The following is an 11,779-nucleotide window of genomic DNA, read 5'->3' as shown; positions in this document are numbered from 1 at the left end:
ACATGCCCTGCAAACTGCATCGGACTCTGGGTGATCCCAGCCACACATTGCAGAGAAAAATAAATAAAAATCAAGCGTTCTTGTAAATCGCCATAGATTTTCTACAACAGAAACTCTATGAACTTTGCAGCAGCAAAAACGACACATTGCAACAATCTGATGCAGAATTGATAGCATAAGCGCTAAAGGTTTTCTGCACATTTATCATTTTCATTGCAAGATGTGAAATCTGCAGTGAATTCTGGCAAGATAAATTGCCAGTTTATGCTGCGGATATTCTTTGCAGTGTGTGGTCAGCGGTGACTTTGATCCTGCAGATTTTATCCATGCAATCCTTGGCAGAAGACTCGCAGTGTATACACCATGTGTGAATGGATCCTAATACAGTGAAAAAAAAACACCAGCTGAGATAAGAATTCTCCTCTTCCAGACATTCTCCGTTCAGAGGATTATGCGCTTACTGCTGCATACAAGTACTGTTGCATTTTTTGTTTTTTTATATACATACAACTGAAACACTGTGTGTTTTCCCCATTGAAGTCAGTGGGCAACCCAACCGTGACATACGAGTAACCAGACGGATATGCTATGTTATCCAAAGTCTGTGAATGAGGATCAGTAAAGCTTATGCACATTCACCGTAGTGTACTTTGTTGCAATGCAAGATTTGCACAAAAAAAAAAAATCTGCAACAACCAGTTTATACATGAAAGTATGACCCATCCTGACCTAAGTAGATAGCATTGCTGTCTATGGTGGGGCAAATAATGAATAAAACTTGTTCCATGAAACCAAATTGCTGCAGGTTCCCATCTAATACAATAAGAAAAGGCGTCATTGGTTGATGAAATAGGATGCAGTTTTTAATAAGTTATGTAAAATCATTATATAGAGATGCTCCCATAATCTGACAGTAAAGTGTCCAGGTATATACAGGCATCCAAACATAGGAGAAACTCCTATTGTAAAAGAAATGAAAACCTCCAATGGGTTTCTCTGACAATCATGGAAATCGACAAATTGAAAAATGCCCACGTGGACTTTGTCATTTGTCCTCCTTTCCCTTGGTTTTTCTGTAAACCATCTCCCTGAAACTCGACAAGATCTTGTTTTCTCTCTTGCGTCTCTCCTCTTGGTTGAAAGACGCCAGGGCCCTCTTCTCATCTGCACTATAAATCTGGTTCTCCTTACGCAGACGGACGGCCTCCATACGGCGATGCCTTAAAAAGAGATGGCAAATTAGCTTTAAAATGATCCTGCACCGGTCCCTGCACCGATCATACACACAAGTGTTGAAAGTAGATGCAGATGCAGGGGAATATAGATGCACTAAAAACAGATAAGACCCCCGAACCCTCCAGGAATACTATGAATACATACCTGCTTCCACTCATAACATAGCCAGACTTCTCAAATGAGGCAATTTCATCACTTGTTAGACCGATTTCACCTCTCCTTGGGATACGTTTACCGGCCTTTACATATTCTGCCATAGCTGCGCCTTCACCTGGTAGCAAAGCATGCCCGTAACTGGAAAACACAATGGAAAATATTAAAAGATGGCAGACCATAATACATGTGAGTAGAGATGAGTGAATACTATTTGAAACGCTCCCATAGGAATGAATGGATGCAGCCGGCGCACAGGGGGTTAAGCGGCCGGCGCCAGCTGCATCCATTCATTCCTATGGGAGCGTGCTATTCGAAACGGCGGTTTTGAATAGTATTCGCTCATCTCTACATGTGAGGACTAGTTACATTTAGTTTCCATAGATGGAGTCTGTCCTTGTATCTGATCAGCAATGGTCTGTCATTGGGAATCTCTGCTGATCAGCTATTTGAAGGGATTGTGTAAACACTTTGCCCCCTTCACTGCAAATAATGCAGTGGAAGTAAATATATGATGTTGGAGGAGAGACAAAAAACCTCCATAAACATTAGCTGATCGGTGGGCGCTGCCGTCAATTATCTTAAAGGGATTGTGCAGGACCTCAGAAACTTGACTGCTTTCTTCTTAGGAAGTGACATTGTGTCCATTGGTTACATGACAATGCCACATCTACCTCCCATGAAAATGAATGAGACAGATGTAGCGTGACCATGTGACCAAATGACATGATGCCACTGTTTTAAGAAGAATAAAGCAGCCATGTGTGTTTGACGGCCTACACAAGCCCTTTAAGCGTATGAGCAGTTATATCAGTGTATGCGGACACATGTGTTGTGGACTCTACTGACAAGAGAGCTGTAGGAAGAATCCGATTATCGTATGTGCTTCATTTATGAAAAGATCATCTACAATATGTAACGTAATAGAGTGATCTTTATACTTGTGTACATCTGATCAAAAGATCCCGAACCTTCTACATGTACATATTGAAAGATTTGTATAAGAAAGTGACAAAATCACTCTGTAAGCCTAACAGGAAAGATTCCAATTACATTATAAATGGATGCAGTGCTTACTTTAATGGCTTATCGTCCTGGGACAAATGTGTTATTGGAGCTTCGGGACCAACGAAATCCACATCTTCAAAATTAGCCTCTGTGGGGAAATACATTAAGACATTGTACTATTCATTTAAAGAGGACCTTTCATGCTTTGGGGCACATGCGGTTCTATATACGGCTGAATTCAGCGCACTGTCGTCTTTCCCAATCTGTGCCCCGGGTAAAGCGCTAGCGGTCTCGGTACCGTAGCTCTTCACCGTCAGAAGGGCGTTCCAGACAATCAGTCAGGAACGTCCTTCTTCACAGCAGCGCCTATACTAGTCTATAGACGAGAACTGTGAGCAGAGGGAGGGAGAGTATTAAAGGGATTCTACCATTAAAACTTTTTTTTGTAGATAAGACGTCGGAATAGCCTTTAGAAAATCCATTAGTCTCTTACCTTAAGATGTGATCTCCGCTGCGCCGTTCCTTAGAAATACCGTTTTTTACCGGTATGCAAATTAGTTCTCTCGCAGCGATGGGGGCATCTCCACTGCTGCTCGAAAACAGGTTCCAGCGACGCCTCTATCTTCTGCTGGATCCTCCCCTTCTTTCTTCAGCATCACCTCCGACGCCTGCGCTGTTGGCTCTACCAGTGAGATACTAGTAGGGCCAACTGCGCATGCGCGCAATTGCGGCGTCGGAACTGTGGCGCCAACTGCGCAAGCGTCGGAGGTGACACTGAAGAAAGAAGGGGAGGATCCAGCAGAAGATAGAGGCGTCGCAGGATCATATTCTCAAGCAGCAGTGGAGACGCCCTCATCGCATTTTCAGCGCTAGGGCCCGCCCCCATCACTGCTAGAGAACTAATTTGCATACCGGTAAAAAACGGTATTTCTAAGGAACGGCGCGGCGGAGATCACATCTAAAGGTAAGAGACAAATAGACTTACTAAAGGCTATACCGACGTCTTATCTACAAAAAAAAAAAAAAAAAAAGTTTTTAATGCTAGAATCCCTTTATCTACAAACCAGCGCTATAAAAAGTCGGGGTTCAAAATCCGAACACCTACTTGTTCTCTCTACCCATGCGTTTTCTTCCTGCGTTTGGTCATCGGATTCCTCACTACTTGAATCACTGGACTCTTTTCTAGTTTTTTTGCTTCTCTTCTTTTTTGATTTCTTTCTGTGAAAATATTAAGACATTACAAGCCGCCTGAAGGTGAAACAATCTCCATTGAGGTAACTGAACAGTCCTCTCATGGGCAAATACATGGAAAGATCCAGATAATGGAGCTTATGGAGATAACAAGGAGACCAGACGTCCTGTGCAGGTATTGAGGATGGGAGCTTCAGATACTTACGATTCCCCATGCAGGATCCCAAATATATGTGGAGGGGGTAACAACTGCATAGTCACCTGCCAGAAGTTGAACTCTGAACCTCATCAGAAAGAGGCGTCAAAGCCAGAGCTTTATTATACCAGAACCTTACTATACCAGAGCTTTATTATAAGAATTAAAAGGTGGAAAATGCAAATTATCTTCTTGTTTTCCTTCTGGAATTGAATGTAACTAGTTTAACCAGATTTATTCCCCTACAATCAGTACACTCTCCTGTGTATAACACGAACAGTGCATGCATTATGCTCTACCTACATCATTGCTATCACATATGAGGTATCCATTGTGTTCCTACCTTCATGTGGTATGTAAATAGATGCAATCACTTGTGTACAGTAATGTGCATTGCAGATGGACTAACCAGAAGGAGTGAAGCCAGGGAGAAGGTGAAATGTCATCTCATTCTGCAATTAGTGAGGCGTCGGCATCTAGATAACATATATTGTGGTTGTCTGAGGGTTCATTGGGATTACAATTATGATCCTGATATGCCACAAAGTGTGGGGAACCAATACAGATCCGTCTTACTCTTTGTATGTCCAGGAAACCACAATAGAGTGTGACTATTCATGTACAGTATATTTGTCTGCAGGGAAAAAGGGACAAAGTAAACCCTCTATGTGATCAGCGGGGGGTCCCAGCGTGCTGCAAACTGCTTTAACATAACCGTAACACAATCACGATGGACATACCCTATATACTCCAGTATAAGCCAACCTGAATATAAGCCGAGACCCCTAATTTTACCACAAAAAAACTGGGAAAACTTATTGATTCGAGTATAAGCCGAGGGGGGGAATCCACCATTGCAGATAATACGTCTGGTCATGTGCATTGCAGCTCAGTAACTCCATGGGGATCATAGTAATAGCAGTTAACCCCATCATGTCCCTCACATTATCCCCCTGTGTGCCTCCCATAAGAGTTACTGATATATGGGGGTAATAATTAGGCATCTTCATCATTAAGGTCCTTCATTAGTCCCCTCATGTGTCTCACCTATTAGTAACCCTTATATGGGGCACACAGGGGTTAATAGGAGGGACATGATGGGGTAACTGTTATTAATGTGAGGCCCATGGAGTTACTGAAACTAAGTGAACAACCCCAAATACCTGACATTACTAGGCAGAGTAACTAGAGGAAGGTCCCTGTGTGTCACGTTACTGCAGCCTCCTCCTCCATACAGCAGACATCTTCCATAAGACACAATGAATCCAGGCCACTCACCTGCAAGGGAGATGCTAAATCCTAGTGTGCTAAAGGACCTCCGATGACATCATGACCATGTAATCGGACTCTGGTGTGGGCGGAGCTACTAGGATTTAGACTCCACCTTATCTGCAGATGTTACATAACAGTGGCTACAGGATCATTGATGACATCACAGTCACGTGCCCTCATGACAAGCCAATCACAGAGCAGTAGCACTAAAGGACCTTCCAGTTTTCTGTGCTCTGTGGACCCGGACTCGTGTATAAGCCGAGGAGAGCATGAAAAAATGTGCTGAAACAGTCGGCTTATACTCGAGTATATACGGTATGTTGCAATCATTCACGGAATCTCAACATAAAAATTACTTTTTGTGTTTCTTCTTCTTTTTCTTTGACTTCTTTTTTTCATCTTCATCTTGGAGGGGGAAAAAATGCATGTAAAATTTTAGAAAAATATATAGCAAAAAAATGTAAGTAAATAAACATATATATATATATATATATATATATATATATATATATATATATATATATATATACACACACACACACACACACATTTTTTATGTGTTTGTTACTTGATCTTTTTAAACTAAAAATCTGCAATCTGCATTACAAGGATTTCTGGCACATTTTACGTCTGTTACCAATTTAACTTCACTTATAAAAATACGTAACGTAAAGGGGTATTCTCATCCCAGACATTTATGACATATACAGGATATTTTAAACAAGTGGTTTCCTATTGATTTCTGGAATGGGGGTCTCTTAACCTTTGCTCCAATTTGTGCAGCCGCTGTTGCTTGGCCGTGTTCAGAACGCCCATATTGAATGAAGAGACTGGGCATACTTGGCTAGCACCCTATTCACTACATCCATAGTATCAGTTTAAAGAGGTCGGGGAACATCAATTCGGAAGATTCATGACTGGGCTGCGCCTGTACTGTTACTGTGAGTTGCATTGTGATTGGCAGAAAAACTTTACCTTGTCTACACTAAAGTGTTTGGTTCGGTCCATCATTGATCTTAGAGTGCCCTGCATTTATCTACTATGGCAGGGGTAGGGAACGTACGACTCTCCAGCTGTTGCAAAACTACAACTCCCAGCATGCATACTCGCTCTGCTGTTCTTGGAACTCCCATGGAAGTGACTGGAGCATGCTGGGAGTTGTAGTTTCCCAGCAGCTGGAGAGCCGAAGGTTCCTTATCCCTGTACTATGGAATAAGAATAAAATCAGGATCTAATAGCCCTGGCGTGATAAATCTAGATGTATATTTACAGGTTTCATTGTGCAATCAAAGTTGTAATAACTCCAACATCATATCAATCATCCCGATAGGAACAGCGATACTTACCACTGCTTTCTGACTCTTCCGAACTGTCTTCGCTGTCTTCCGAGTGTTTTCTATGTTTTTTTTTGGAAGACTTCTTCTTTCTTTTCTTTTTCTTTTTTTTCTTCTTCTCTTCTATAAAGTGACATTGAAATAGAATAAATAGAGACAGAAATGAGAAATTTATCTCAACCTACACAGAACACTTGGAGCTTTAGGGCGCTGGTGAGGATTACTTACCTTCTGAGGAATCGGAACTGCTGGATTTTTTACATTTTTCTTCCTCTTCTACAGGCGTGTGCTCATCAGAGCTGCAACAGAAGAAAAACAAAATGTGAATTTTTTTGGTCCAAACCCAAATCATTACCTCCAGCATATTAGGGGTATGACCATGGTAACTAGTTATGGCTTAGACGCATCACATGCTACAAGAGTCTAAGACATGTAGCGTCACCGCTTCAGTTACTGCTATGGGAAATCTCTCCAGAAACCACATGGACCCCATTATAGTCTATGGGGTCCGTGGGTTTGCCAGGTAATCGCTTTTTTATACATATAGGTTTCCATTCGGGGGGAGGGGTGACACTCTCCGAACTCAGATGTGAACCGGTCCTTAGATATATTAGGTAATATCTATTTTTAAAGGAGTATTTGCACTACAGGTATAAGAACTTACTCTGGTTCTGGAACTTTTGGTGAAAAACCCCAAACTTCTGGAGCTCCTAATTCTCCAATCCTCTCTCTTTCATTGAGACGCCTGTGCAAAACAAAAAATAAAGTAATGTGAAATTTATAATCCAGGAGCCTGTCTATATCTTGGAGTAATCCGGGTACTTTAACTGTCCTAGCAATGCCAAAGAAGACGGTAACCTCAAAGGGAGGAATTTATCAATCCCTCTATACCAAGAACTGGTGCACAGACCATTCCCGCACCAACTGTGTGTGTCATAACTCCAATTCTGCACATCACTCGCCATATTAGGTGAACACGAGCAGAGCGCAGGTGCCTTGGCCGACATTTTTATTAGACCACACACCAATTTTTTGGCATGAATTACAATGGAAATCTACCTGGCTGTTCAGTGGCGTAAACGTCCAATCTGGTGCAGGGAAGTCAGTAGCCTCTTCATAAATCACTTGCCACGATTTATGGGGCGCATCAATGCAATGCAATACAGTCCTACAGTTGAGGCCATGTCACCAGGGGCCACAGCCCATACACACTGAGCATCACCAGGGGCCACAGCCCGCACACACTGGGCATCACCGGGGGCCACAGTTCGTACACACTGGGCATCACCGGGGGCCACAGCCCGCACACACTGGGCATCACCAGGGGCCACAGTTCGTACAAACTGAGCATCACAGCCCGTACACACTGGGCATCACCGGGGGCCACAGTTCGTACACACTGGGCATCGCCAGGGGGCCACAGCCCGCACACAATGGGCATCACCATCTCTGGGGGGCCACAGTTCGTACACACTGGGCATCACCGGGGGCCACAGTTCGTACACACTGGGCATCACCAGGGGCCACAGCCCGTACACACTGGGCATCACTGGGGGGGGGGGGGGGGGCCACAGCCCGTACACACTGGGCATCACTGGGGAGGGGGGGGGCCACAGCCCGTACACACTGGGCATCACCATCTCCGAGGGGCCACAGTTCGTACACACTGGGCATCACCGGGGGCCACAGTTCGTACACACTGAGCATCACCGGGGGCCACAGTTCGTACACACTGAGCATCACCGGGGGCCACAGCCCGTACACACTGGGCATCACCAGGGGCCACAGCCCGTACACACTGGGCATCACCAGGGGCCACAGCCCGTACACACTGGGTATCACCGGGGGCCACAGTTCGTACACACTGGGCATCACCGGGGGCCACAGCCCGTACACACTGGGCATCACCGGGGGCCACAGTTCGTACACACTGGGCATCACCAGGGGCCACAGCCCGTACACACTGGGCATCACCAGGGGCCACAGTTCGTACACACTGGGCATCACCAGGGGCCACAGCCCGTACACACTGGGCATCACCGGGGGCCACAGTTCGTACACACTGGGCATCACCAGGGGCCACAGCCCGTACACACTGGGCATCACCAGGGGCCACAGCCCGTACACACTGGGCATCACCAGGGGCCACAGCCCGTACACACTGGGCATCACCAGGGGCCACAGCCCGTACACACTGGGCATCACCAGGGGCCACAGCCCGTACACACTGGGCATCACCAGGGGCCACAGCCCGTACACACTGGGCATCACCAGGGGCCACAGCCCGTACACACTGGGCATCACCAGGGGCCACAGTTCGTACACACTGGGTATCACCGGGGGCCACAGTTCGTACACACTGAGCATCACCAGGGGCCACAGCCCGTACACACTGGGCATCACCAGGGGCCACAGCCCGTACACACTGGGCATCACCGGGGGCCACAGTTCGTACACACTGGGCATCACCAGGGGCCACAGCCCGTACACACTGGGCATCGCCGGGGGCCACAACCTATGTACACCTCACAATCTACATAGAATGGTACATGTACACACACACACACACACACACAGATACAGGTCGTACCATTACCAGGAATTTTTTGCCCCCTCCTCACCTGGCTATGAAGGCTTCCTGCCTCTGTCTCATGATCTCCTCCTTCCCCTTCTCATAGTAATCCCCCCACTGTTTGCTGTGGTATGCTCGGCTGGACGAGGCGCGTTCTCTGGAGCGGCTGCGGCGGTGGCCATTACTGACACCCCGATCCCTGGACCTGGATCTCCGGGTCTTCTTCTCCGGGGACCTGTCACTACTACTGGAGCTGCTGCTGCTGCTATGATGCCGTTTCCGCGCATGGACCGGGCTCCGGCTGCGGGAGCGGTGGACGGGCGGCATGCCTGCCTCACACCTACGCTCTACGTTGTTTACAAGGAACCGGATCCAGTTTCTACGGAAGCCGACATGAGTCCGAAATAGAAAAGCGTATTTGTGACGTCGCTAAAGATTATTCTTGTATCACAAAACTTTATATAACGGGATCCAGACAGACACGGACAGACTGTGACACTAACACAGGTTGTGTCCTGTGCTTGTATAGGCCGCATAACAGCCCATAGGGGAGATTTATTAACCCCTTCCTTCTCATTTTTGCCCCTTCTTTCCATGAGTTATAGACGTACGCCTCGAAACGCGTGGGCTTATTTCAGCTCTGGTGCACCACACGATTGCACCTGCCGCGCTGATGTCTCTGTAAGTTTTTCTTATTTTTGTATCTCGTGTTTTTCTATCCACTTTTTTATGGACATTGATTAATAAATTAAAAGTTATATTTTATTGAACATACAAAGTCCTCACGGTGCTGAATTTTTATAAAATTTTTCTTTTACAGAATACTCGAGCAGATAATAGGCAGAGGCTTGTACAAAATGGGCTCAGTGTTATCTGTGTCTTTACATAGAGAGATAACAGACTGGGCCTTATCAGCAAACTGCAATTAGCTGAACGGATTGTCCTGCCGGCAGTGAGTAAGTGACGTCACTTGTCCCAGGTCCTATAGCAACGCGGTCTAAACAATGGGAGGAATAAGGTCACATAGCAGGCAAACAAAGCAGAATTTCTAAAGCAATGTATTTAGGGAAAATTCTTCTATTTACATAAACTACTAGTATAGATAGGGTCCTAGAGATGGGACAACCCCTTGTAACCCTTAAGTAGTATCATGGTGTCTATCCTAATGATATGTGTATGATAGCAGTGTATGATAGACACCATGATACTACTTAAGGGTTAAAGGTCCACTGGGGTCACAGCCTGTACACACTGGGCATCACCGGGGGCCACAGCCCGAACACACTGGGCATCACCAGGGGCCACAGCCCGCACACACTGGGCATCACCGGGGGCCACAGCCCGAACACACTGGGCATCACCGGGGGCCACAGCCCGTACACACTGGGCGTCACCGGGGGCCACAGCCCGAACACACTGGGCATCACCAGGGGCCACAGCCCGCACACACTGGGCATCACCAGAGGCCACAGCCCGTACACACTGGGCCTCACCGGGGGCCACAGCCCGTACACACTGGGCGTCACCGGGGGCCACAGCCCGTAGACACTGGGCGTCACCGGGGGGCCACAGCCCGCACACACTGGGCATCACCGGGGGCCACAGCCCGTACACACTGGGCGTCACCGGGGGGCCACAGCCCGTACACACTGGGCGTCACCGGGGGCCACAGCCCGTACACACTGGGCGTCACCGGGGGCCACAGCCCGTAGACACTGGGCGTCACCGGGGGGCCACAGCCCGTACACACTGGGCGTCACCGGGGGGCCACAGCCCGTACACACTGGGCGTCACCGGGGGGCCACAGCCCGTACACACTGGGCGTCACCGGGGGGCCACAGCCCGTACACACTGGGCGTCACCGGGGGGCCACAGCCCGCACACACTGGGCATCACCGGGGGCCACAGCCCGTACACACTGGGCGTCACCGGGGGCCACAGCCCGTAGACACTGGGCGTCACCGGGGGGCCACAGCCCGTACACACTGGGCATCACAGCCCGTACACACTGGGCGTCACCGGGGGCCACAGCCCGTAGACACTGGGCGTCACCGGGGGGCCACAGCCCGTACACACTGGGCGTCACCGGGGGGCCACAGCCTGCACACACTGGGTATCGCCGGAGGGCCACAGCCCGTACACACTGGGCGTCACCGAGGGGCCACAGCCCGTACACACTGGGCATCACCAGGGGCCACAGCCCGTACACACTAGGCATCACCAGGGGCCACAGCCCGTACACACTGGGCATCACCAGGGGCCACAGCCCGTACACACTGGGCATCACTGGGGGGCCACAGCCCATACACACTGGGCATCACCAGGGGCCACAGCCCGTACACACTGGGCATCACCGGGGGCCACAGCCCGTACACACTGGGCATCACCGGGGGCCACAGCCCGTACACACTGGGCATCACCGGGGGCCACAGCCCGTACACACTGGGCATCACTGGGGGGCCACAGCCCGTACACACTGGGCATCACTGGGGGGCCACAGCCCGTACACACTGGGCATCACTGGGGGGCCACAGCCCGTACACACTGGGCATCACCAGAGGCCACAGCCCGTACACACTGGGCATCACCGGGGGCCACAGCCCGTACACACTGGGCATCACTGGGGGGCCACAGCCCGTACACACTGGGCATCACTGGGGGGCCACAGCCCGTACACACTGGGCATCACCGGGGGCCACAGCCCGCACACACTGGGCATCACCGGGGGCCACAGCCCGTACACACTGGGCATCACCGGGGGCCACAGCCCGTACACACTGGGCATCACCAGGGGCCACAGCCCGTACACACTGGGCA

At 48.8% G+C, this 11,779-nt stretch overlaps 1 protein-coding gene across 1 annotated transcript; it reads right to left on the bottom strand.

Moving 5' to 3' along the window:
- Window positions 1-837: 837 nt before the first annotated feature.
- Window positions 838-9,345, bottom strand: NKAP (NFKB activating protein). The gene is made up of 9 exons (XM_075258983.1): window positions 9,012-9,345; window positions 7,055-7,135; window positions 6,619-6,689; window positions 6,403-6,513; window positions 5,413-5,461; window positions 3,503-3,615; window positions 2,467-2,545; window positions 1,381-1,530; window positions 838-1,220 (listed from the first exon to the last, which is right to left on the bottom strand). Exons 1-9 carry the CDS (start codon window positions 9,287-9,289, stop codon window positions 1,046-1,048), a joined length of 1,107 nt encoding a protein of 368 aa, XP_075115084.1. The 5' UTR covers window positions 9,290-9,345; the 3' UTR covers window positions 838-1,045.
- Window positions 9,346-11,779: the final 2,434 nt, after the last annotated feature.

The sequence above is a fragment of the Leptodactylus fuscus genome, chromosome 11, assembly GCF_031893055.1.
Source record: "Leptodactylus fuscus isolate aLepFus1 chromosome 11, aLepFus1.hap2, whole genome shotgun sequence".
NCBI lineage: Eukaryota > Metazoa > Chordata > Amphibia > Anura > Leptodactylidae > Leptodactylus > Leptodactylus fuscus.
This window is presented reverse-complemented; position numbering and strand designations above follow the sequence as displayed.

What these genes read in the sequence shown, in the direction of transcription:
- NKAP (XM_075258983.1), bottom strand. Translation starts at nt 9,289, where the DNA reads ATGCCGCCCGTCCACCGCTCCCGCAGCCGGAGCCCGGTCCATGCGCGG. An exon ending in CAGTTCCGATTCCTCAGAAG is followed by an intron (nt 6,514 to 6,618) that starts GTAAGTAATCCT and finishes GTCACTTTATAG; the next exon opens with AAGAGAAGAAGAAAAAAAAG. An exon ending in CGCATGGGTAGAGAGAACAA is followed by an intron (nt 2,546 to 3,502) that starts GTAGGTGTTCGG and finishes ATTTCCCCACAG; the next exon opens with AGGCTAATTTTGAAGATGTG.